This window comes from Salvelinus namaycush, chromosome 26, assembly GCF_016432855.1.
Source record: "Salvelinus namaycush isolate Seneca chromosome 26, SaNama_1.0, whole genome shotgun sequence".
NCBI classification, from domain to species: domain Eukaryota; kingdom Metazoa; phylum Chordata; class Actinopteri; order Salmoniformes; family Salmonidae; genus Salvelinus; species Salvelinus namaycush.
In genome coordinates, this window is record NC_052332.1 from 33334697 (window position 1) to 33360875 (window position 26179).

The 26179-nt window shown below is 43.9% G+C and overlaps 2 protein-coding genes across 2 annotated transcripts; both read right to left on the bottom strand.

The window, feature by feature from the left end:
* Nucleotides 1-490: 490 nt before the first annotated feature.
* LOC120021096 (MAP7 domain-containing protein 2-like) lies at nucleotides 491-19308 on the bottom strand. Its single transcript, XM_038964738.1, is given in 18 exon segments — nucleotides 491-749; nucleotides 1143-1806; nucleotides 3580-3631; nucleotides 3971-4030; nucleotides 4152-4256; nucleotides 4402-4582; nucleotides 4731-4881; nucleotides 4998-5449; nucleotides 5535-5650; nucleotides 5793-5914; nucleotides 6759-6814; nucleotides 6816-6874; nucleotides 11128-11213; nucleotides 12400-12499; nucleotides 14196-14359; nucleotides 15007-15084; nucleotides 15315-15416; nucleotides 19266-19308. Coding segments are annotated over 18 exon segments (2850 nt in total).
* A 1243-nt stretch (nucleotides 19309-20551) lies between these two features.
* On the bottom strand, nucleotides 20552-25356 carry LOC120021460 (eukaryotic translation initiation factor 1A, X-chromosomal-like). Its single transcript, XM_038965238.1, has 7 exons — nucleotides 25180-25356; nucleotides 24528-24611; nucleotides 24167-24270; nucleotides 22268-22318; nucleotides 22106-22187; nucleotides 21748-21839; nucleotides 20552-20934 (listed from the first exon to the last, which is right to left on the bottom strand). Exons 1-7 carry the CDS (start codon nucleotides 25193-25195, stop codon nucleotides 20929-20931), a joined length of 435 nt encoding a protein of 144 aa, XP_038821166.1. The 5' UTR covers nucleotides 25196-25356; the 3' UTR covers nucleotides 20552-20928.
* Between the last annotated feature and the right edge of the window lie 823 nt (nucleotides 25357-26179).

Below are 26179 nucleotides of genomic sequence, written 5' to 3' on the forward strand. Positions count from 1 at the left end.
CTAACAACGGCTCTATGCAATACATGACATGACACAGATAGCTATGACTATCATCAAGGTATTATCTGACAAGTACAGTAAATCTATGAATATTATTGTCACTTATGCTCCGTGGTCCAAGGCTATAAAGACAGATGTATTGTAGGAGGTTGAAGGTTAATGGACATTCAAGGTTGGAGACCAACAAGGAGGATCAAAAACTAAATTCAGAGTGCTTTCTCTCTCATCTCAAGAGGTGCAGAGATTTCCATCCTCAATAACACCAGACAACATAGATGCATTCCCTCTGCTCTCTCCATCATGGCTTGCCAGTCCAGGGCTCTGAAAAGAAAAAGGTCATCATAAGATTCTGTGTGTTTGAGAGAAGCTAGTGTGGGCGAGCTACGGTATGTGACAACTTGCGTTTGTGATGTAAAGTGTGTAAACATGCACCTGTGAACATTCTCATAGATTCACATTCTCATCCTCACATGAATTTTTATGTACCGGACTACTGGTAGTTGAACTTGTGTGAGGGTGGAGGATGAGATTGGATGAGCTTGGAATCGGCACCGGGGCTACAGAGCCCCTCAATCAGGTTCTTGTTGCAGTCTCCTAGGCTTCCAATGGGGGAGAGTTTGGGGTAGGCCACATGGCCCGTCAGGTCCAGCAGATCTTCCAGGGCTCGGGCATTACTCATGCCGTTGTGCTGGACCTCATTGACTGGGGAGTACTCTGGGATGGAGACGAGCTCCTCCTTGGAAACTGGGCTGAGAGAGGACAAGGGATGGAGCAAATTTGTAAATTTCATAATGGTTATTCCCTCGATGGTATACTACTATGGAGCATGCTGCCCTTGAGTAATCAAGGGCGGATATGAGGTGAATAATTTATTATGCAAAGTGTTAAATGTGAAGCCATTTTCATTATCAATATTCCTCAGGGTATGACGAAGTGCTGTGGAAAAGCTCCAAATAGGATTCTGTTGATACAAAATCCCTAATATGTCCTGAGGGTAACACGCATAGGTAGCTGGTATGGTGGGCAATACATATGCAAATGTTCATACTAACCAGTATCAGTTGCATTTATTGTTTGAATCAGTTATACGTACATCATCATGTATTCCTGTAGATAGACATGGCCTTGCTCTGATGGCTTACCTGACCTCCATGGACTGCACCTCGTCATACACCCCGCTGCTTTTCACAACCAATGGCTCCAGGTTGATGAGTGGAGGTGGGGGTCGGCCCACCGGTAGGGACGCCGTGGACGGTTTCTTGGGCTGCACCTCTTGTCCGATTGTCTGTGTGGTCAACTTCACGTTTACTTTGGTACTCTTCTGGATTTTGAGCTGAGCAGTGGCTTGGCTGCTCACCTGGGTTTCCTCCGGTTTCTTCACCTGTACATTCACTTGGACACTCTCCTGTTTGCCCGCTTGGGGAGCATCGGGTCTCTTTGTATTATCCAGACGATTAATTTGGTCAATGGTCTTTGCATTCACCTGTGCACTCTCTTGCTGGTTCACTTTGGAAGCGACCCGTCCCTTAACAAAAACACTCTCTTGCTTGAGAACCTGGGCTGCACCCTGTCCATTCACTTGGGCTGTCTGTTGTTTATTTATTTGTTTAGCGTCCTGTCCCTTTTGCAGATCATTCTTCAGTGGGGTTACCTGGTAGGTGGCTTGTCCCTTCACCATGGCACTGTCCTGCTTGTTGACATGGATAGTGACCTGTCCATTAACCTGAGACTCAACCTTTGGGTTTTCTTGCACATTCACCTGAGCATTAGTTTCAATCTTCATCTTTGAGTTCATTTGCATTTCCCCTGTAGAGAACAAAATTATCACATTGCACAGGACTATTCCCTGAGAAAGAGCACCACAAGACCTGACCAAGGACGGCTTAAAAATATGCTAAATATACACAAATCCCATGCCTCCCCTAGAATCATGTCAGAATTTGTTAAATCCCTGGCCACTATTACCCCTTGAAATTGTCCCATTCCTTAACATATATGCACCACTGTGGCAACATATCATACATGACTACCTTTGTGAGCCAGAGGGGTTTCCAAGATCAAGTAGACAGGCAGATTTGCTACTGCCCTCTGTTCTACATCAGCTAATCAAATAGAACAAGAAATGCATATTGGTCTTTCTCTTCAATTTCATTACATTTTCTAAATACTGTATGTATTAGGTAACAACACATCCGCCACGCTGATCATCAACACGGGGGCCCCTCAGGGGTGCGTGCTCAGTCCCTCCTGTACTCCCTGTTCACTCATGACTGCACGACCAGGCACAACTCCAACATCATCATTAAGTTTGCTGATGACTCAACAGTTGTGGGCCTGATCACCGACAACGATGAGACAGCCTATAGGGAGGAGGTCAGAGACCTGACCATGTGGTGCAAGGACAACAACCTCCCCCTCAACGTGATCAAGACAAAGGAGTTGATTGTGGACTACAGGAAAAGGAGGACCGAGCACGCCCCCATTCTCATCAACGGGGCTGCAGTGGAGCAGGTTGAGAGCTTCAAGTTCCTTGGCGTCCACATCAACAACAACCTAACATGGTCCAAGCACACCAGGACAGTCGTGAAGAGGGCACGACAAAACCTATTCCCCCTCAGGAGGGTAGTGCGTACGGCCCAGTACATCACCGGGGCCAAGCTTCCTGCCGTCCAGGACCTCTATACCAGGCGGTATCAGAGGAAGGCCCTAAAATTTGTCAAAGACTCCAGCCACCCTAGTCATAGACTGTTCTCTCTGCTACCGCACGGCAAGCGGTACCGGAGCGCCAAGTCTAGGTCCAAGAGGCTTCTAAACAGCTACTACCCCCAAGCCATAAGGCTCCTGAACAACTAATCAAATGGCTACTCAGACTATTTGCAAGCCCCCCCCCCCCCCCCCCCCCACGCTGCTGCTACTCTCTGTTATTATCTATGCATAGCCACTTTAACAACCTACCTGCATGTACATAATTATCTAAATTACCTCGACACCGGTGCCCCCGCACATTGACACATTGACTCTGTACCGGTTCCCCTTGTATATAGCCCAGCTGTTGTTATTTACTGCTGCTCTTTAATTATTTGTTTTTCTTATCTCCCTTTTTTTTTGTATTTTCTTAAAACTGCATCGTTGGTTAAGGGCTTGTAAGTAAGCATTTCACTGTAAGGTTGTTTCACCTGTTGTATTTGGCGCACGTGACAAATAACATTTGATTTGATGTTCAACCTTTCTAGTGAAAAATACTAAGGATGAAGTTACATGCTGAGGGCTGCATTGTGGCAGGAACAGAGGAGTTATAAATAGCCAAAGACCTTGAACATAATCTAGGATGCAGAGCGAATCCAATCCTCTCCTGAGGGCAGGTATTGGAAAAACACTGCTAAATTACAGCCATGCAGGAGTCTCCTATGTTGATGGAAAAGTACTGGGGTCTCTCACCCACCATGCCCAGACTACCCACTGCACCCACTGGGTGGGAATCCTATACAACATGCTTTAGTAAGCATTTATACATTCATAGGGGGTCTTTCCTGCTCGGGCAGGCAGAGTATCAGTGGGTGAGTGGAATGGATCACCTACCTGGTGGTGAGACAGGCTGAGGCAGAGTATCCACCTGCCCTTCCTCATTCTGCTTCAATATGGAACAAAGATGGAGGGAACATTTATTATTCCACAGCAAATAAGAACAAAATTATGTACAATGTTGTGTGATTAAGACCTGTAGTAATCAGGACGCATAAACCAATGTATCAACAATGATACAATTTAATCCTGATAATGATCACAACATAGATATAAAAACAAAAGCTCTTGGGGGGGGGGGGGGGGGGTACAAGCTGCAAAGCACATACTATGTTAGTATGCAATACCTTACAAGATCACACAACATCACATGGATAATACAGCAGTCAGCAGGTCCCTTCCTTGAAGCCGTGCAGAGCTATGAGAACGGCAGGCACATCTACAGTACCTTCATCTCAGCCTGGTTCTCATCACTCTTCCTGGTTCTCTTCATTATCTCCTCAATTCTCTGTGGGGATTGCATCAACATTTGATTAAGGACTGGTACAGACTTTGATGACGTGTATTGAGACTGGGTTTCAGAGGCTGATTTATTCAGTAATAAGCATTGAGTTCTGAGTCATAAAAACCTTCTTCCGCAGATGTCTCTCCTCTTCTTGTTGTAGCTTCAGTATCTCTCTCTCCTGACGCTGATGCTCCGCATCCTTCTGTGCCTGTAACTCGGCCTCCTCCTTCTGTATTGATGAAGATAGAGGATTTATGCTTGGAAGTGGAACAGTACAGTGTACTGTGCAAACAACCCATGTTAAGCATGCACCAGAGTAGACTTTCTGCATATCACCATACAGACAGTCACAACATAGTGACCCCCCCCCCCACCTCTCTGTCCATCTGGACCTGTAGCTCCTTATCCCGGCCCTCCCTCTGCAGTTTCTCCTCTTCCTCTCTCGTCCTACGGAGGTCCTCCTGTCTGCTCCTCTCCTCCTCAGCCCGTCGAGCCTCCTCCTCCTGCCGTGCCCACTCCTCTGCCTGTCTCCTCCTCAGCTGCTCCGCCTTCAGACTGAGTGACACAGAGACAGACATGATGACTTGCAGTATATGCTATCAGTCACATCCACAGACACGCAGACACACCATCTGTCCGTCATGTACTGACAAACAAAGAGACGCATGGTGACACTAACCACTGAGACAAACAGTCTCCTTACCGCTCATCCTCCTCCTGCTCACGATGTTGTTTCTCCTCCAGCTCCTTCTGCACCCTGGCCAGACGCCTACGCTCCGCTAGCAGTCTAGATGCTTCCTCTGCGCTTGTCGTTCCAGCAATTCCTTTTCCTGTTGGCGTCACTGACGATGGCTCTGTCCAAAGATAAATGCCCAAATCAGTGTGCATTGAAACTCGTGCCCTTGTGACAATGCACTGATAGATGTACATAAATATTGATATACACAAAACGATTGGTAAAGAGTTTCACCTGTGCTCTTATCTGCATTCAGGTCGCTGCAGGTGGACTTTGGCATCTTCTTGTCTGGAGGGTCTATTTTGGATGCTTTCCTATCAGCAGTCTCAGCCATAGGACTCTTCTTATCAGGGTTGTCCTTCTTTTCAGAAATCTCACCTTTTAAGTTATTACTGGGGGTCTCAGTTTTTGGGAATCTCTTTTCTGGGGTCTCGGTGTTGGACAGTTTTTTTTCAGCGGTGTCGGCTTGAGAAGACTTCTCAGGGCTCTGAATATCAGACATCTTTTTCACAGGGGTCTCTGGCTTGGAGACATTTCTGTCACTGATGTTGTTGTGCCCTTTGGCTTCTTCAACTTGTCCGTCCTCCTTCTTGTTGCCGTTGGTAACCGGGGTGGTGGGTCTGTGCCTGATGGGAGAAGAGTGGTACTGGCGCACAGTGCAGGGAGACTGGGTACAGCTCAGCAACCTAGCAACAAGAAAGACATCATCACCCTCTGTCACAATAACTAGGACCGACCACATGGATTCAGCAGCAGGACAGCGAGTCTTACTTGGGGGTGGCGGGGGAGGCTGAGCGTCTGGTGAACATGGCTGGGGATTCTGCTCTTCTCACAGGGGAGCCTGTCGCCGGGGAGCCAGTCCTTCTCTCTCTGCGCAACCTCTCCTTCTGAAAACACACCAGAGAGAATGTCAGTGTGTGTGCATGTGTATGTAATCCTGCCAACATGGCCCTGCCAACATGGCCCTGCCAACTCTTCACTGGTTTCTGTCTATTCCACAACAAAGTGGGTAGGTAAAACAAGTCTGACCTTGGGGGTTTGAGGGGTGGAGATAGACCCCCCTGCTGACTCCTCTGGAGAGCCCTGGAGCCTCCGTCGATTAGCCCGGCTTGGCGAGCCCCGATAGGGTGACCTGTGGGGGCTGCAGGGAGCTGCACAACGACAGACATCAGACACTCAGAGGTCAAAGGATAAAATTATTATCAAGTTAAGATGTATTGTGGTCAGAGGAGATACAATGATGGTAATTCCATATTTTCCGATCAATATCCACAGTATAGGTATGGAGGAAACTAACTATACTATCAATTTTTGTAATGAAACATACAAATTATTTTGTCTTTTCACATGGTCATCTGTCGCAAGTTAGAGTGATGTTTGCACAATCCCCCCAAATACATCACGAATACTATATAAATTGGCATTTAGAAAATAAAATAAAAACACCCACACACTTTTGATTGCAAAAAAATGTTTATGCTGAAGCAACATTACTACTGCCATATTTACAGTGGTGTAGTGGAGGGTAAACACCCTTTACTCACCTTTTTTATTTCACACGAGCGTTACAGAAAAATTCATTGAAAGTACTGTGTTTATCCACCTATTTTGTTTACCACTACATCACTGTACATTATGTAAGGCATGCAATGTTAAGCAACACTTTTGTGAAGCATCTTAGCGTGTAGGTATTTTTTCTCCTTGTCACTCCAAAACATACACACAAACACAGTAGACAGCTGTTACACACATACTGAATACACACATTTAAACACATCTATACCCTCAGACACATACATTCACAAAAGCCAGACCTAGACATAAATAAAGTAGATGAAATGGCATGTCTATCGGCAGAAGTAGAAATGCTGCCATGCAGTCCCTAGTTTCTACATCACTAATGCTGCACGATGTCACCGGTGTGTTACCTGTCTGGAAACATTTACTGTCTATGTGCAAAAACTTGTCGGTCCAGATGTTTTGTCTAGCTGCTACCTGTGCATCGGTGGCAGGGCAGATGGAGGTCTGCTGCACTGTGGCACTGGACCACAGTGAGTGTGGGTAAGAAGGCGGTGGACCATCAGGCTCTCCACAGAGTTCAGGTGACAGCGCTTGGCTGATGGAGGGGTCAGGGGTCAATGGAGGAGTTGGCAGGAGGGGACGGAGATGAGGATGACGAACAAAACAAAACGCCATGAGGGACATGAGACAGAGAAATTAAGGTGCTAGAAGCAGAAGGAGAAGAGGAACGGGGCTAAGAATGCTTGTTCTAGACTAGTGAGTACTGTACACCCGGAGAATGGAAAAGATGTATGGGTCTGCCTCAAAAATGTCTCATTGTCATTTGTGATGACACCGACAGAAGTAGCTATTAGCAGTGAGGGTGAGAGTAGCAGTTGCCGAAGTCATAGTGTTTAGGGTAGTAGTAGTAGCATTAATAGTAGTAGTATAATAGTACTAGTAGTGGTGATAGCAGCAGCAGTAACAGTAATAGTAGCAGTAATAGTGGTGATAGTGGTAGTACTAGTGGTGATAGTAGCAGTAATTGTAGCAGTAATAGTAGTAATAGTGGTGAAAGAAGCAGTAGTAGTAGTAGTAGAAGTAATAGTAGTGATAGTAGTAGTACTAGTGGTGATAGTAGTAGATGGAGTAGTATTAGTGGTGATATAAGTAGTAGTAGTAGTAGTACTAGTGGTGAAATAAGCAGTTGTAGTAGTAGTAGTAGTAGTAGTAGTACTAGCAGTGATAGTAGCAGTGGTAGCAGTAATAGTAGCAGTACTAGTGGTGATAGCAGTAGAAGGAGTAGTATTAGTGGTGATAGCAGTAGAAGGAGTAGTAGTAATGGTGATAGTAGTAGTAGAAGGAGTAGTAGTAGTACTAGTGGTGTAAGAAGCAGTAGTAGTAGTATGAGTGGTGATAGTAGCAGTAGTAGTAGTAGTACTAGTGGTGGCAGTAGTAGTAGTACTAGAAGTAGTAATGATAGTAGCAGTAATAGTAGTAGACGTAGTGGTGATAGTAGTAGAAGGAGTAGTACTAGTGGGGATAGTAGTAGAAGGAGTAGTACTAGTGGGGATAGTAGTAGAAGGAGTAGTACTCGTGGGGATAGTAGTAGAAGGAGTAGTACTCGTGGGGATAGTAGTAGAAGGAGTAGTACTAGTGGAGATAGTAGTAGAATGAGTAGTACTAGTGGGGATAGTAGTAGTAGTAGTAGTATTACTAGTGGTGATAGTAGTAGAAGGAGAAGTACTAGTAGTAGTACTAGTGGTGATAGTATTAGTAGAAGGAGAAGTAGTAGTGGTGATAGTAGTAGTAGTAGTAGTAGTAGTAGTACTGGTGGTGATAGTAGTAGTAGTAGTAGTAGTAGTAGTACTAGTGGGAATAGTAGTAGTAGTAGTAGTAGTATAGTAGTAGTAGTACTACTAGTGGTGATAGTAGAAGGAGAAGTACTAGTAGTAGTACTAGTGGTGATAGTAGTAGTAGTAGTAGTAGTAGTAGTAGTAGTAGTGGTGATAGTAGTAGTGCTAGTGGTGATAGTAGTAGTAGTAGTAGTAGTACTAGTGGGGATCGTAGTAGAAGGAGAAGTAGTAGTGGTGATAGTAGTAGAATGAGTAGTAGTGTAGTAGTACTACTAGTGGTGATAGTAGTAGAAGGAGAAGTACTAGTAGTAGTACTAGTGGTGATAGTAGTAGTAGTAGTAGTATTAGTAGTAGTAGTAGTAGTAGTAGTGGTGATAGTAGTAGAAGGAGAAGTACTAGTAGTAGTACTAGTGGTGATAGTAGTAGTAGTGATAGTAGTAGTAGTAGTAGTAGTAGTAGTAGTAATACTAGTGGTGATAGTAGTAGTACTAGTGGTGATAGTAGTAGTAGTAGTAGTAGTACTAGTGGGGATCGTAGTAGAAGGAGAAGTAGTAGTGGTGATAGTAGTAGAAGGAGTAGTAGTGTAGTAGTAGTAGTACTACTAGTGGTGATAGTAGTAGAAGGAGAAGTACTAGTAGTAGTACTAGTGGTGATAGTAGTAGTAGTAGTAGTAGTAGTACTAGTGGTGATAGTAGTAGTGCTAGTGGTGATAGTAGTAGTACTAGTGGTGATAGTAGTAGTAGTAGTAGTAGTACTAGTGGGGATCGTAGTAGAAGGAGAAGTAGTAGTGGTGATAGTAGTAGAAGGAGTAGTAGTGTAGTAGTAGTAGTACTACTAGTGGTGATAGTAGTAGAAGGAGAAGTACTAGTAGTAGTACTAGTGGTGATAGTAGTAGTAGTAGTAGTAGTAGTACTAGTGGTGATAGTAGTAGTGCTAGTGGTGATAGTAGTAGTAGTAGTACTAGTGGGGATCGTAGTAGAAGGAGAAGTAGTAGTGGTGATAGTAGTAGAAGGAGTAGTAGTGTAGTAGTACTACTAGTGGTGATAGTAGTAGAAGGAGAAGTACTAGTAGTAGTACTAGTGGTGATTGTAGTAGTAGTAGTAGTAGTAGTAGTGGTGATAGTAGTAGAAGGAGAAGTACTAGTAGTAGTACTAGTGGTGATAGTAGTAGTAGTGATAGTAGTAGTAGTAGTAGTAGTAGTAATACTAGTGGTGATAGTAGTAGTACTAGTGGTGATAGTAGTAGTAGTAGTAGTAGTACTAGTGGGGATCGTAGTAGAAGGAGAAGTAGTAGTGGTGATAGTAGTAGAAGGAGTAGTAGTGTAGTAGTAGTAGTACTACTAGTGGTGATAGTAGTAGAAGGAGAAGTACTAGTAGTAGTACTAGTGGTGATAGTAGTAGTAGTAGTAGTAGTAGTAGTACTAGTGGTGATAGTAGTAGTGCTAGTGGTGATAGTAGTAGTAGTAGTAGTAGTACTAGTGGGGATTGTAGTAGAAGGAGAAGTAGTAGTGGTGATAGTAGTAGAAGGAGTAGTAGTGTAGTAGTACTACTAGTGGTGATAGTAGTAGAAGGAGAAGTACTAGTAGTAGTACTAGTGGTGATAGTAGTAGTAGTAGTAGTAGTAGTAGTAGTAGTAGTAGTACTAGTGGGGATAGTAGTAGTACTAGTGGTGATCGTAGTAGAAGGAGAAGTAGTAGTGGTGATAGTAGTAGTAGTACTAGTAGTAGTAGTGATAGTAGTAGAATAAGTAGTACTAGTGGTGATAGTAGTAGAAGGATTAGTAGTAGTAGTAGTACTAGTGGTGATTGTAGTAGTAGTAGTGATAGTAGTAGTGGTGATAGTAGTAGTACTAGTGGTGATAGTAGGAGAAGTAGTAGTACTAGTGGTGATAGCAGTAGTACTAGTGGTGGTAGTATTAGTAGTACTAGTGGTGATAGTAGTAGTAGTAGTAGTAGTAGTACTAGTGGGAATAGTAGTAGTAGTAGTAGTACTAGTGGTGATAGTTGTAGAAGGAGAAGTAGTAGTAGTAGTAGTAGTACTAGTGGTGATAGTAGTAGTACTAGTGGTGGTAGTAGTAGTAGTAGTACTAGTGGTGATAGTAGTAGTAGTAGTAGTAGTAGTAGTGGTGATAGTAATAGTACTAGTGGTGATAGTAGTAGTACTAGTGATGATAGTAGTAGTAGTAGTAATACTAGTGGTGATAGTAGTAGAAGGAGTATTAGTAGTACTTGTATGTAAAACTGGTGGACTACCTGTTCCTGTGCATGTTGAATGGCAAATACTGCTCGTCACTTCATTATTATTGGTTTATGTTTTCCAAATACTCATGGGGATAGGATGGGCTCTATACAACACTGAGTATTTCAATGGGTGATATTACAGATTGGTAAGATGCAGAAAGAAACATTGCGAATGTCAAACCTCAACCAAAGTGTTGTGACTGAGTGACATATGCTTTCAATGAGGAGCGACAAGGAGGTTTCAAACAATGAAAAGGAGGAAGTGAAGTGATGTACATGTGCCGTGGCCCCTAATGCCTGTCCTTTCCTAATGGATCTCTTGTTTACTTTCTTCTCTGTGTATCCTTAAACCCTACATCTCTATTGTTATCCCTTGCTGTCTCTTTTGCTCGACCCGGATCGACTTGCAAGTGCCAAAAGACAACTAAGATATCAAAATACCCAAGCTGAGCACCAATACCTACACATACCCTCACACATACACACGTAAAAAAATATATTGATAAAAGCAGCAATTATACAACATCAATGTACACTTGTACATTAGTAATTGTTCCAGGCACACGACTCCTCCCACACATCCTCATGCTTCCAGATACACTTTCTGATTCAGCTGTTGCACATGCATTCTGGGAAATATACATAAAACCTTTGAGTCGGCATGACATTTCCCTCGAACCAAACAGCCAATGAGAGCAGTGGTCACTGTGGGGTGGAGAGCAGGATGGGGGACAGGGGATTGGTGGACCGAACGGGAGGGGTTCATAACATTACCGGATTCGCTGGCAGCAGGAAAGGGGGCGGCGAGTTCATGGGGAAAGGTGGAGGCGGGGAGAGGGGCATTCTCACAGTCACCTATAGGCAGCGGGCGGAGCAGAGCAGAGAGAGCACAGCGTTATGACCAGAGCTGCCACTCATGGCTTTACCTGATGACCCCCTGATATACCTGTGCACCCAGCAGGGTGCTCCGGTAGACAACTGTCTGGGGAGGTAAACCCATGCAGCAAGGCTGGAGGCAATGAGCAGGCCAGGGAGAAAGACTCTCTCTCACATACACACCTTTATCCTCCATATACATGTATCCCTCTATGACCCAAACCAAATCACATGTACAAACACATTCAGAAAACAGTGTAATAAACATCAGCATCTACGTTTTGAACATTATGTTTCTGTATCTCAGTCCTCCATCATAATCCACAAAGAACACCAAACTCGCAGTGCCCCATCGAAATGAAATCATCAATAGCTGACTCACGATAGAAGCCCTCAATAATGCCCTAAAACAGCAGCAAGTATGCTGTCAATTCTAAAACTGTCTGCTTTGCTCCCCTCAGGGTTGACTGGACTGATTACTATTTCCACGGTTTACGACAGGTCTGGGACAGGCAGGCACAGAGACATCACAGTCTGACCTTGAGTCTAGAAGGGTGGAGGAGAGTCATAAGAAACCAGCAGCTTCCAGAACAACACCTATCGTGTGCCAGTTTATCTGATGGACTGCTTGTGTGCTAGTTTATCCGATGGACTGCTTGTGTGCTAGTTTATCCGATGGACTGCTTGTGTGCTAGTTTATCCGATGGACTGCTTGTGTGCTAGTTTATCCGATGGACTGCTTGTGTGCTAGTTCATCCGATGGACTGCTTGTGTGCTAGTTTATCCGATGGACTGCTTGTGTGCTAGTTTATCCGATGGACTGCTTGTGTGCTAGTTTATCCGATGGACTGCTTGTGTGCTAGTTTATCCGATGGACTGCTTGTGTGCTAGTTTATCCGATGGACTGCTTGTGTGCTAGTTTATCCGATGGACTGCTTGTGTGCTAGTTTATCTGATGGACTGCTTGTGTGCTTGTATCTGGTAGAGAGGAGAACTCCAAATGTGTATCCTATAACTTTAGAAGCCACAAAAGGACATGCCAAATCGAATTAGCCTAGAACATTTAGTGCGGTCCCTCCCTCCCTCTCACCATTTCTCCTTCCAGTCACTGATTCATCATTCACACCTCATTGTACTCCTCTCCATCTCCCTGTTGTGGACTCACCCTGTGCTCCTCCAGCTCCGCCCCATGTCCAGCGTTTGGGCCTCTGCTCTAGCTGCAGGCTGCGTTCCAGGGAGCGTTTCATCAGAGCGTCCAGTCGCTCCTGGTTGTTCCGTTCCAGGACCGGGAAGACAAGGGACTCTGTCACTGAGCTGCTCCCCTGGACCTCCCACGAGGACCAGGCTGGTCACTCCATAACCACCACCTCTCCTCTTACACAGCACAGTACAGTCTCACAGCACAGCACAATCTCACTTTACCTCATAAGGCAGATAGAAAGAGACCACAGCTGCCTGGGGACTCCACCCCTCCAATCACATACACATGTTGACACAAAGACACTCACACAGTCAATCTCCCAGCATGCAACAGTATTGACACAGGTTGGAGACTAGCTCCCTTCTTCCTTTATCCTATACCCCCCCTCTCTCGTCTAGCCTCCTGTTCTACTCAGATTTTCCCCAGTAAATCATCTTTCATCCAAGATAGTTAACCCTTCCCCACCCACAGTGTTGCCATGGTACACAGCCCAACAGAGCAGGAGACAAAGCCATCTGGTGGGTGATCAACCATTGCCAACATTTCTCCATTTACAATTGTTCCATCTTTTCCTCCTATATATCCCTACTCTTCTTTTTCATTTCTTCCTATCTAACACAGAAAAATACATGGACATGCACCGACAATATGAACTACACACACAGATGAAGCCAGCACAATAGCAAATATTTGAGACTGACACTGCAAAGATTCAATAAAGGGTGAAAAGAAAGTGAAGAATCTTAGTAACACAGAAAAGCAAATCCGGCATTAGCCACACCACATGGGCTCCTCCTGCATTTCTATTGGTCTATAATGACATCATCCAGAGGATATAATCCATCCAATAGGAACACACACCACACACCACACACACACACACACAATCGATCCCGGGTGAGATTGATGACCAAGGTAAATGCTGTATCATCTGTCTCAAAAATGCATGATCTTATGAATATTACCACTTTTATAAAGATATCAAGAGAGCAAACAAATTATAATTCATGTTATTTCACTCCACTTAGACGAACTTAATTCTCTATAACATACATGTTTATGCTAGGTTTAAAGGCTAAATGGTGGAATCAATGTAGGCTACAAATCCCTAAAATAAATGGACTCGTCTTCGGAAAGTGGCAGTGTGTGACATGGTTTAAAAAGACAAAGCTGCCAATGTCGTCGTGGCTGAGCAGATATTTTGGGAAGCATTGACAAATTGAGAGCAATGACAAAGCAGGATTAGGATCAGATTAAACAAATGGAATGGCAGAGACATTCATTGATTAGGCTGATGAGGTCACTGAGATTTACATAGAGATCAATACCAATGGCATCAGCTTCCCAGAAGCCAGTGTTGACTGGTATGCAGGGTGGGATAGACAAGAGGGGGTGGGTGAAAATCCCCATTACCTAACAGAGCAGAGGTCTATCCAATATTTGATTGGGAGACGACATTAAGTACTGTGATTAATGAACTAGAGGATTTGAGTGAATTAAAGAGCATACATTATGTCCCTGCTTATCTCTCTCTCCAAAACCCGTCGCCACAGAAGGATGTCAACATCTGGCTGTTGGGGCTGTTGCTGCACATGCCACACACACACATAGAAACAAAAACAGAGCATACAAACTGAGTAATAAACACACAAAAATGGAACTGAAACTGAACTGAAGCTGAAAGAGCTGTGTGTGAGTGTGAGCACAGAGGGAACTACATCATGCACTGGAAGATGTAGTGGCTAAGTGGTGAGTCTGACCTTTTCCTCCTCCAGCCTCTGTCTCCTCTTCTCATCCACAGCAGCTCTGCGGAGCTCCTCCTTCTGTCTCTGTTCCTCCAGCTTCCTCCAGCGCTCCTCCACGGTACGCTCATACTGCAGCTGAGCCCGCCGCTCCTTCTCCATGATCGCCTGCTCTCGTACCGCTGGAAACACCAACCAACACACCCAGATTTCCACCCTCTCCAACACCACTTTAAAAACCAACAACAATCTTTGTTCCTGAACCTCACTACTGGCTGGAAGTTTTATGGGGCAAAATTATAGAACACTTCTGCTAGTCTGCTATAATAAATTATACAACATTTCTGCTAATCTGCTGTAATAAATTATACAACATTTCTGCTAATCTGCTGTAATAAATTATACAACATTTCTGCTAATCTGCTGTAATAAATTATACAACATTTCTGCTAATCTGCTATAATAAATTATACAACATTTCTGCTAATCTGCTGTAATAAATTATACAACATTTCTGCTAATCTGCTATAATAAATTATACAACATTTCTGCTAATCTGCTGTAATAAATTATACAACATTTCTGCTAATCTGCTATAATAAATTATACAACATTTCTGCTAATCTGCTATAATAAATTATACAACATTTCTGCTAATCTGCTATAATAAATTATACAACATTTCTGCTAATCTGCTATAATAAATTATACATTTCTGCTAATCTGCTATAATAAATTATACATTTCTGCTAATCTGCTATAATACAAATATTGGCTTCAATAAAATATGATTTCCATCAGTCTAAATACTGACAGGAACATCACTTACCTAAACCTTTATCTCTTTCCTCACGTCTCTCTTTGGCTAAACGCATCCTGTCATCTGTCCTCAGATAGCCTTCCACATCTGAGGGAATGAGATATAAAGTGATATGAAATGGGATTAAAAAAGAGAAACAGACAAGCTAGACAGAAACAGAGCGAGGGGAGACGTTCAAAGAGATAGTGAGGGAGAGATGTGTTTATAGAGAGGACACTTGAAGATATTAAGCAGCGTTCATATCTAGAAAAAGGGAAAGATTCTGTAGGGGAGCTAACAGCCACAGTGGGGGTGAGAGTGTGACTTACACTGTTTACCTGCATGATTGTTAGTGTTGTTGCCTGGCAGACGTAAAGGGGAGGGGAGCCCATTGAGCTGGGACTTCTTCTCTATGACCAAGGCTGGGCTCAGCACCTCGTCTGATATGGGAGAGATAACAGTCCCCACAGTTAATCAGCAGAGGAAAGCAGTGCTATACATAGCACTAAAACCACAGTATTGGATGCACTGGATGTGTCGTCTGTAGGGTTCGAACGGTTTGACCTACAAACTATGACCACTCTATGGAAAGAGTGGTCATACAAGAGTGGTCATGCTCTACGACCCCCACAAGCATCATGGGACTCGTCTGAAGTCGGTACAGTTAATCTGTCAGTGGGCTACACACTAATACAACATGTAGGGTGTTTTGCTCTAGGACACCCACTGGACTCACAAGACTCGTCTGAAGGTCCCCTGGTACCAGTTAAAAAATAAAGTACAGTATACTGTATATGGAGACTGTTTTGTGCCAAAAATACTTAAATACATTTTTATTTTTTATTTGACTGTTTCCTGATATCTCTCAGATATAAGACAGACACTTCAGAACAAACTTCCTTTAGATTTTTGGGTGGGACTATCTGTTGTTCCATGTATTGAATCTGTTATTCAATGTGTTTGTATGGGCTAATAGCAGTAAGGCCAAATAAAATTATTATTAAAGTAATTCTGTAATGCCCCTTTTCAATTCAGACAAGTACCCAATAAGCACCCAATAAATATTTTTAAATGTTAAGATTAAGAGTGTGAGCCATCAGTTGGAGCAGTTTACTGTTTTTCACAGCTGGGCTCCCTGGATGAAGTACAACACGGGCTGGGGAGCCATGGCTGTTGCTTTGGGGTCTCTTCTCCGCAACTGACGGTGGAGTCAATCCTTCGGCTGGAGAAGGGAACATATGAGTCAAGCGAAAAGTCTGAATAGTTATTGTAGGTCAGTCAAGGACAAATAGCAGCCAGGCCATTGATTTATTCTGGACTAGATTAAAAACAACAGCCATAATCTGTCCCTGTTACTTATGCATCACTCACCAAAATCTAATACAGCTCCCAGTCAAGGAAAAACCTATCAAATCACAACATTGGGTTGTACACGGCCTATAATGAAAGAACTAACTTTTGGGAAACTAGGAATTAGCCTAGGTACTGAGGGGTGCTTTCGCAGACCCAGTGTAAATAAGCCTATAAATTAAAAAGCACTTTCGATTGAGACTGTCCATATCATGCTTTTAGAGTATAGGCTATAAACTTAAATCGGTGTCTGCCAGGACAGGCCTTATAGGTAGGCAACTAACAAGAATACCTTTTCACTGGCCAGGTCACATGTCTTTAACTAATGATAAATGGTCTGTGTTCTGGTGAGAAACCATATGTTTCAAGTCCCTGATTTGATTTGATTTGAATTTTAAATACATGTCTACCCTATGAAAACTAAATAAGGCCTCAAAACCAGATGCTAAACCAACAACCCAGCAGCAGGACCGCTACCACATGTGCTCATGTGCTCAGTGTGAACCTGCTTTCATCTGTGAAGAGCACAGGGCGCCAGTGGCGAATTTGCCAATCTTGGTGTTCTCTGGCAAATGCCAAACGTCCTGCACGGTGTTGGGCTGTAAGCACAACCCCCACCTGTGGACGTCGGGCCCTCATACCACCCTCATGGAGTCTGTTTCTGACCGTTTGAGCAGACACATGCACATTTGTGGCCTGCTGGAGGTCATTTTGCAGGGCTCTGGCAGTGCTCCACCTGTTCCTCCTTGCACAAAGGCGGAGGTAGCGGTCCTGCTGCTGGGTTGTTGCCCTCCTAAGGCCTCCTCCACGTCTCCTGATGTACTGGCCTGTCTCCTGGTAGCGCCTCCATGCTCTGGACACTACGCTGACAGACACAGCAAACCTTCTTGCCACAGCTCGCATTGATGTGCCATCCTGGATGAGCTGCACTACCTGAGCCACTTGTGTGGGTTGTAGACTCCGTCTCATGCTACCACTAGAGTGAAAGCACCGCCAGCATTCAAAAGTGACCAAAACATCAGCCAGGAAGCATAGGAACTGAGAAGTGGTCTGTGGTCACCACCTGCAGAACCACTCCTTTATTGGGGGTGTCTTGCTAATTGCCTATAATTTCCACCTTTTGTCTATTCCATTTGCACAACAGCATGTGAAATTTATTGTCAATCAGTGTTGCTTCCTAAGTGGACAGTTTGATTTCACAGAAGTGTGATTGACTTGGAGTTACATTGTGTTGTTTAAGTGTTCCCTTTATTTTTTTGAGCAGTGTATATGTTTCTGCATATCTAAGCATACCTTTTGAGCTGTCTGTGTCATCCTGACTGGTGGTTATTTAAAAAAAACTAAATATGCTTATCTGCATCTCTGCTAAAATCGTTTTATTTGATTTTATTCAACCTTGATTTACAATGACGACCTACTTGTAAAGCCCCCCCAGCCAAACCCGGACGACGCTGGGACAATTGTACGTCGCCCTATGGGTCTCCCAATCACGGCCGGTTGTGATAAAGCCTGGGATCGCACCCGGGTCTGTAGTGACACCTCTAGCACTGCGATGCAGTGCCTAAGACCACTGAGCCACTCGGGAGTCTGGGTAAAGGATTGAAAGGAATGTGAGTCTTATTCGGTGAATTTAGTAATTGCTTGATTTTCTAAAGTCTACGGCTATTCGGCTATTTCAGCCACACCCACTGCTGACCGGTGTATAAAATAGAGCACACAGCCATGCAATCTCCATAGACAAACATTGGCAGTAGATTGGCCTTAGTGAAGAGCTGTGACTTTCAACGTGTCATTGTCATAGGATGCCATCTTTCCAACAAGTCAGTTTGTCAAATTTCTGCCCTGCTAGTTAATGTGAAGTGGAAACAACAACGGCTCAGCCGCAAAGTGATAGGCTACACAAGCTCAAAGAACGGGACCGCCGAGTACTGAAGCACGTAAACACTCACTATCGAGTTCCAAACTGCCTCTGGAAGCAACATCAGCACAAGAACTGTTCGTCTGGGGCTTCATGCAATGGGTTTCCATGGCCGAGCAGCCGCACACAACCTAAGATCCCCAAGCGCAATGCCAAGAGCCGGTTGGAGGGATGTAAAGCTCGCCACCATTGGACTCTGGAGCAGAGGAAATATTCTCCGGAGTGATGAATTATGCTTCACCAACTGGCAGTCCTACGGACTAATCTTGGTTTGGCGGATGCCGGGAGAACGCTACCTGCCCGAATGCATAGTGCCAACTGTAAAGTTTGTTGGAAGAGGAATTATGGTTTGGGCTAGGCCCCTTAGTTCCAGTGAAAATAAATCTTAATGCTACAGCATACAATGACATTCTAGACGATTATGTGCTTCCAACTTTGTGGAAACAGTTTGGGGAAGGCCCTTTCCTGTTTCAGCATGACAATGCCCCCGTGCACAAAGCAAAGTCCATACAGAAATGGTTTGTTCAAGATCGGTGTGGAAGAACTTGACTGGCCTGCACAGAGCCCTGAACTCAACCCTATCAAACACCTTTGTGATGAATTGGAACGCCAAATGCGAGCCAGGCCTAATCAGCCAACATCAGTGCCCGACCTCACTAATGCTCTTGTGGCTGAATGGAAGCAAGTCGGGGCATGTGCCCCTGTGCCCCCTATTGGCATGACCACTCTGGCACAGAGCCAATCAATTTGGCAATCAACAAAGGTGCAAGTTGTCCTTTTGATGTAACAATTATTAATTGTTTAGGCAGCTGACCTTCAATAGAGTCAACGATATTTAGCATAGGCTATTTAGGCTATATTAGGAATGACTGAAGACTACAATGAAATGCAGTTTGGGGATACAGTGATTCATGCGCGTAGCCCTATGCCAATGTTATAGAACCCTTTACAAAATAGGCTACCGTGGAGAGAAACATTGGATATTGTAAACAATAGACCGTTAACGTTTTACCTAGCTTACCTGTCAAGGCGCTGGACGCTGTATTGACTGCCTTCTCCGCCATCGTCGTAGTCACTAGCGGATCACCCCCAAATGTATGGGTGCAATGTCAAACACCCCGCAGCAAAAGGCTCCAAATCAAGCCGAGGGAAACCGCATCGCCAGCTTCTACCTTCAGACGCATGAGAACATATGCTGCGCTATCGAGGGATGTATCTGTTTCCCACTGCCTGCAATATGTGCGCTCCCCCGGAACGGTGCACAGGCGGTCAGGAGAGCAGTAGGATATTCGGATGAATGCGGTTATTGAATGAGGCAATAGGCTTTTGTTTAGTGGACTAGTTTGAAGGTCAAACGTGATCGTGGCTAGGTATCCTTGGATAACTGTTGGGAAGGAGGGGAGAAAATTATGCGCTCCAGTTCAGGGAGTAGAGCTGGATAGAGATGTGCGAATATTCGACAGCGCGTCAGTACCTCGCCTGCCGGCTCTGCATTACATCATTGATGGAAGGACAAATTGTAGCCTAATCAAATGCATGAAGTAGACTAAAAACGAATTATTGAATTGCATTTAATAGCATTATACGTTGCCATCAAATAATTGGATACATGATGGGAGTGGGACAGACAGTTGTTTCGTGCGTTTTATTTTCCATTGGGCTATATTTGGGGTGAAATAATACCTTTCTTAAAAAAGCCCAATATGAATTTGATGTCTTAATTTTATTATTAATATGCTTTCTTCAAATAGGCTATTAGTGAAAAACATTACAATGACAGCGTCAAAACTTTTGAGTAGATGTGCCTCTGATCCCCTCTGCCCAGAGACGTGAACGTGGATCAAGTGGTGCGCAGCATCTGAACAAGACTGGGTACCCTGCGGCGGTCTCGCTCCAGACTCAAATGAACCTCGCCCCGTCCTGTCAGTCTGACTTTATAGCAAAGCCAGCCAAGTTCTGTGCGTGTCATCAAGCCAAAGCAAATAAAACAAATGCGAAGAGACTATCCTTGCCTGAGTTCACCCGTGATCATGCTGTGGGCCTAGCACACATCCTTTTGAGCACTCCTAATTTGGTTACAAAATTCCCTAGGTTTAAATGCAGCATTGTTATTGATAGGTGGAATACTGTATAAAAACAAGGCACTATTACATACTAGGTCCAGTGTTGTGCAACTACTGTAAATGCTAAATAAAACATTTACCAATAGGACAGAGTTCTTCTACCTGCTTTCACCATTTTTACAAAGTGACATTTCTGTTGCCAGCCAAGATGTTTTTTGATTGAAAAAGGCATATGAAATTATCACAACTTTTAAAACAATTACTTTATTGACCATCAATATCAAGAAAACAAAAGTACGTTCTAAAAAAAAATAGGGGAGGGGATCCTTTGTTTTAGACAAATCTCCAGACCAAACATTTATTTCAGTTTTTTTATTTTAAATTCTGGTGTTCTGTAATTTGAGCCTATATTCCACATGAGATGGAATAAAATATAAATATATTACACCTATAACAAAAATATGAAGTGTGGACTGAAGTAGGTGTGATGATATTCTCAGTTGATAGATTCCAGGTCTTAAGCAGTCTCAACTGACTTGAGGAAACAGGGCGCTGTTGGCAAGTAGTATAGAAATGTCCACTTTCCTCTGCGTAAATGATGTGGCACACAATAGTCCAGATTCAGATCTGAGAGGAAGGGGAGAGAGGCATGTTACCAAGTAGTATTACCTGACCCAATAGCAAAGACAAAACGTTCAAGCAAAATGCACAGAGCGAAAAAGCATTTCACTCAATTGTATGTGATTTCAGTTGATTGACTACATCAGTTATCCATTTGGGTTGGGGGGTATTCAGATTCCATACCGTTTCTGTGCCATACTGTATTACCAGAAGTGCATACAAGGGTCGCACAAAACAATTTAGGCAACAAATCAAATGTATTTATATAGCCCTTCTTACATCAGCTGATATATCAAAGTGCTGTACAGAAACCCAGCCTAAAACCCCAAACAGCAAGCAATGCAGGTGTAGAAGCACAGTGGCTAGGTAAAACTACCTAGAAAGGCCAAAACCTAGGAAGAAACCTAGAGAGGAACCAGGCTATGAGGGGTGGCCAGTCCTCTTCTGGCTGTGCCAGGTGGAGATTATAACAGAACATGGGCAAGATGGAACATGTCAACAGGGATCTTGATCCAGGCAGGGATTGAATGTCTCTGCTGTAACCAAGAAGCTTGATGTTGACATTTAACCACTTAGTAGACCAAATGTAAAACTGGAGCCCTGTGCTGTATATAATTCATGACATCTTAGATTTCTTAGTTATAGTTAACTTATAAGCAGTGGCGTTGCACGCACCCCCGCCTCAACCCTACCCCCAAAAAACAGTATCGAAAAACATACCGTTGTTATTTCGAAATACCCTGGTATGCGGTATATCGCCCAAGCCTATTACCCATTGACAGCTTTCCTTGTGACTTGCAAGAGGAACCTTCTACTTACATCATCTATGTCCTCGTCGTCATCTCCAATGTCATCAAACTGAATGTCCTCGTCGTCACCAGGTCCGAACGTGTCGGTCTCATTGATTTTAGCTAGGGAGTTAGAACATACACTCACCGTTAATGAACTAGCTTGCCTTAAAGAGTGCACATGTGCCCATAATCATAAGAGTACATGGCCATTAAGGCCAGATCGTTCTTCAAGATGTTCAAACGTTCATAAATGACAAACAGGGTAAAATAATAATCACAGTGGTTATAGATGGTGCAACAGGTCAGCACCTCAGAAGTAAATGTCAGTTGCCTTTTCATAGCCGAGCACTCAGTGGTCGAAAAGCAGGTAGGTCCCAGATACTTACCATGTTCAGGAAGCTCCCCATAGGCCTTCAAACTCCTGGCCTCGTCTGCATTGTACTTCAGGATAACATCAGCTTTTTGGTCCTTTAAGGAAGAATGCAATGTATTAACATTATCATAAAAAATACAAACCATTGCTGATTTTTGTCTCTCATAATTATTACCTGGTAATCTCGAAGTCCCACCAGGATGATGTCTGAACTGTTGATCCAAACCTGCCCAAGAGAGAATAACAATATGTCAGCAAGGAGAATTTGGAGTATAATAACTGTAATACTTCCATCATAGAACTGGACACATACAGCCCAGGTAGAAGAGTCTGTCAACCCTCATGTCATTTCCAACCCAAAGCATTACGGAAGTAGCGCATAAAGGATGATGACATTGGATTGCATTTATACACTGCTCAAAAAAATAAAGGGAACACTTAAACAACACAATGTAACTCCAAGTCAATCACACTTCTGTGAAATCAAACTGTCCACTTAGGAAGCAACACTGATTGACAATAAATTTCACATGCTGTTGTGCAAATGGAATAGACAAAAGGTGGAAATTATAGGCAATTAGTAAGACACCCCCAAAAAAGGAGTGATTCTGCAGGTGGTGACCACAGACCACTTCTCAGTTCCTATGCTTCCTGGCTGATGTTTTGGTCACTTTTGAATGCTGGCGGTGCTCTCACTCTAGTGGTAGCATGAGACGGAGTCTACAACCCACACAAGTGGCTCAGGTAGTGCAGTTCATCCAGGATGGCACATCAATGCGAGCTGTGGCAAAAAGGTTTCCTGTGTCTGTCAGCGTAGTGTCCAGAGCATGGAGGCGCTACCAGGAGACAGGCCAGTACATCAGGAGACGTGGAGGAGGCCGTAGGAGGGCAACAACCCAGCAGCAGGACCGCTACCTCCGCCTTTGTGCAAGGAGGTGCACTGCCAGCGCGCTGCAAAATGACCTCCAGCAGGCCACAAATGTGCATGTGTCAGCATATGGTCTCACAAGGGGTCTGAGGATCTCATCTCGGTACCTAATGGCAGTCAGGCTACCTCTGGCGAGCACATGGAGGGCTGTGCGGCCCCACAAAGAAATGCCACCCCACACCATGACTGACCCATCGCCAAACCGGTCATGCTGGAGGATGTTGCAGGCAGCAGAACGTTCTCCACGGCGTCTCCAGACTCTGTCACGTCTGTCACATGTACTCATGTGCTCAGTGTGAACCTGCTTTCATCTGTGAAGAGCACAGGGCGCCAGTGGCGAATTTGCCAATCTTGGTGTTCTCTGGCAAATGCCAAACGTCCTGCACGGTGTTGGGCTGTAAGCACAACCCCCACCTGTGGACGTCGGGCCCTCATACCACCCTCATGGAGTCTGTTTCTGACCGTTTGAGCAGACACATGCACATTTGTGGCCTGCTGGAGGTCATTTTGCAGCGCGCTGGCAGTGCACCTCCTTGCACAAAGGCGGAGGTAGCGGTCCTGCTGCTGGGTTGTTGCCCTCCTACGGCCTCCTCCACGTCTCCTGATGTACTGGCCTGTCTCCTGGTAGCGCCTCCATGCTCTGGACACTACGCTGACAGACACAGGAAACCTTTTTGCCACAGCTCGCATTGATGTGCCATCCTGGATGAACTGCACTACCTGAGCCACTTGTGTGGGTTGTAGACTCCGTCTCATGCTACCACTAGAGTGAGAGCACCACCAGCATTCAAAAGTGACCAAAACATCAGCCAGGAAGCATAGGAACTGAGAAGTGGTCTGTGGTCACCACCTGCAGAATCACTCCTTTTTTGGGGGTGTCTTACTAATTGCCTATAATTTCCACCTTTTGTCTATTCCATTTGCACAACAGCATGTGAAATTTATTGTCAATCAGTGTTGCTTCCTAAGTGGACAGTTTGATTTCACAGAAGTGTGATTGACTTGGAGTTACATTGTGTTGTTTAAGTGTTCCCTTTATTTTTTTGAGCAGTGTACATTTCACATATGATCAACAGTCTTCAGCTATTTGCCAAATTTTGTGACTAGTAGCACTAACGCTATATAGGCTACTGTGTACACAATTACCTTTTTCCGTAGCTTTCCTCGGATGTGGCATAGTCGCTTGACTCCATCAAAACACATAGCTTCCAGTCGTCCATTACCCAACATCTTAATGACTTGTGCATATTCTAGATTAGAACAGAGATTAAGCAGTTAGGCAATTCATATAGAGGTCACGAGGTGGCTCAAATGTAAGTGCTTAACTGGTAACCAGGGAGCACACAAATGTTGAATACATCTAATCTAGATCATAACTGTATTCGATTAGTAGCTACACTGTTAGCATGGTCAGTGTTAAAGCAGTTGACAGTTGGTTGAAATTAAGTCAGAACCTATTTGCTAAATTTACAGACTAAATAAGGTTGAAGGGGGACCTTGCACTCACCTTGGCCATCCTCTTTGAAAACCAGCTCTCTCTTTTCTGATTCATTCTCATTTTTACCACGTCGCCGATTCTTTCCTCCCTTACCTGTAAATGAGATGAGAGGATGAGAGATGTATTGGAATGCCAATATTTCTATCTAATGGGTGACTGTCATTCCAATTCCACCAGTCATTGGCAACATGAGTCAAATAAACACGGATAAATAGGCCAACCAAATGGCTGTAGCCTAGCTACAAATATACTTTAATTAATCCATTTTATCTGTGCTAGTTAGCTAGTGAATGTGACAGCATCAGGGCTGAGGCTCAAGATGATGGGCACAGGGCAGGGATATTTTAGGCCTACCGCACTAGTTGGTACTAACGTCATTCAGTTGCGCAAAATAATGTGACAAAAGGCAGTTCATAGTTCGCCAGTCGAATTCCTACATTATTAATAGTCAAATTGCGATAAAATAAACAATATGACGTTGGTGGTAATGAAGGTTAAGCAACGTTTCCACGCTTTTAAATATTTGTTAAATGCCATACGGTGCCTTCCTCCAGTCACGTTGCTAAGCATGGGCCCGGGTGGCTAGCTAGCTAGCATGAACATCAACCATTCCATGGAATAACGTTAGCTAACAACCAAAGGAAACATGTTTGCTACTTACCTTTATTTTTCGGCATATTCCCAAACGAACAGGCTTTGTTAAATCAGTCCTGTTTGTCCGTATCGAATTGTGTTATAAAAACGGAATGAAATACCAATCCGTGACGATGTCACACACTTACAAAGTTAGCAAGCTTGTTAGCTTAGCTTTCTCGGGGAAACCTCTTCCGCTTGCAACACCGTGAAGCAGCATTAGGGTTTAAAAAGTGGCTTCCTACCCATGTTTCCTAACCGATCTGGTCTCCTACTTCATATACGCATTAAAATGGATAGTTATGTGGCCTTTCGGTGGAGGAAAGAATTAACAATTGATGCATTATTTGATTGTATATTTATTTGATGTATTCATGATCATTTTTTAGGTTACAAATGAAGCTGCAGTCACTTGCCTGGCCCACATCTACTGAGACAAACATTTCTCTGTAAAACATGGAAACAACCAGAGGGGAAAGACGGTATCTATTCGCCCCTCCATCTAGCATGTTACATACCCCCAGCATCTTCTTGGAAAGCCCTTCCCTTTCCCTTAAACCCCCCACTACAGCTGTCCTGTGACCATCAAGCACACCAAGTAGAAAATGTTTCATTCATCAACATATACAAAAATACATTCTTAATGGTCTCTTAAAAGTAGACTGGAAAAGTAATCTTAATTGCTATAAGTATATCCCAAGTTCACGTTTCCCTTTATGATTATGAGAAGGACAAAAAAATTGAAAGACTAAGTAGAGCAAGAAAACTCCAACCCCTCTGGGCCCTGCCCCAACACAAAGGTCTGAGAGAAAGTGCAGCAGCAGCTACTGGAGTGAGGAAGGAGGTTAGCACTTTTTCTCCCCCATTGCTGACAGGGCCTTGGTAAACTGTTGCACAATTGAGGAGTTTGTCACTGTCCAAACCCTAATTGCCCAATAAATAAGCAATATAGTAATAATTCCATGTTGCTTATTCCCAGAGCCTTGTATTTAGAAAGTTGAGCCAATGTGGTTTCCGCATCATGATGC

Excerpts from the sequence above, each read along its gene's own strand:
- LOC120021460 (XM_038965238.1), bottom strand. Across the intron at positions 22,188-22,267 it reads TGGGACTTCGAGATTACCAG|GACCAAAAAGCTGATGTTAT; the intron begins GTAATAATTATG and ends TCTTCCTTAAAG. Across the intron at positions 21,840-22,105 it reads TGGGGAGCTTCCTGAACATG|CTAAAATCAATGAGACCGAC; the intron begins GTAAGTATCTGG and ends CTAACTCCCTAG.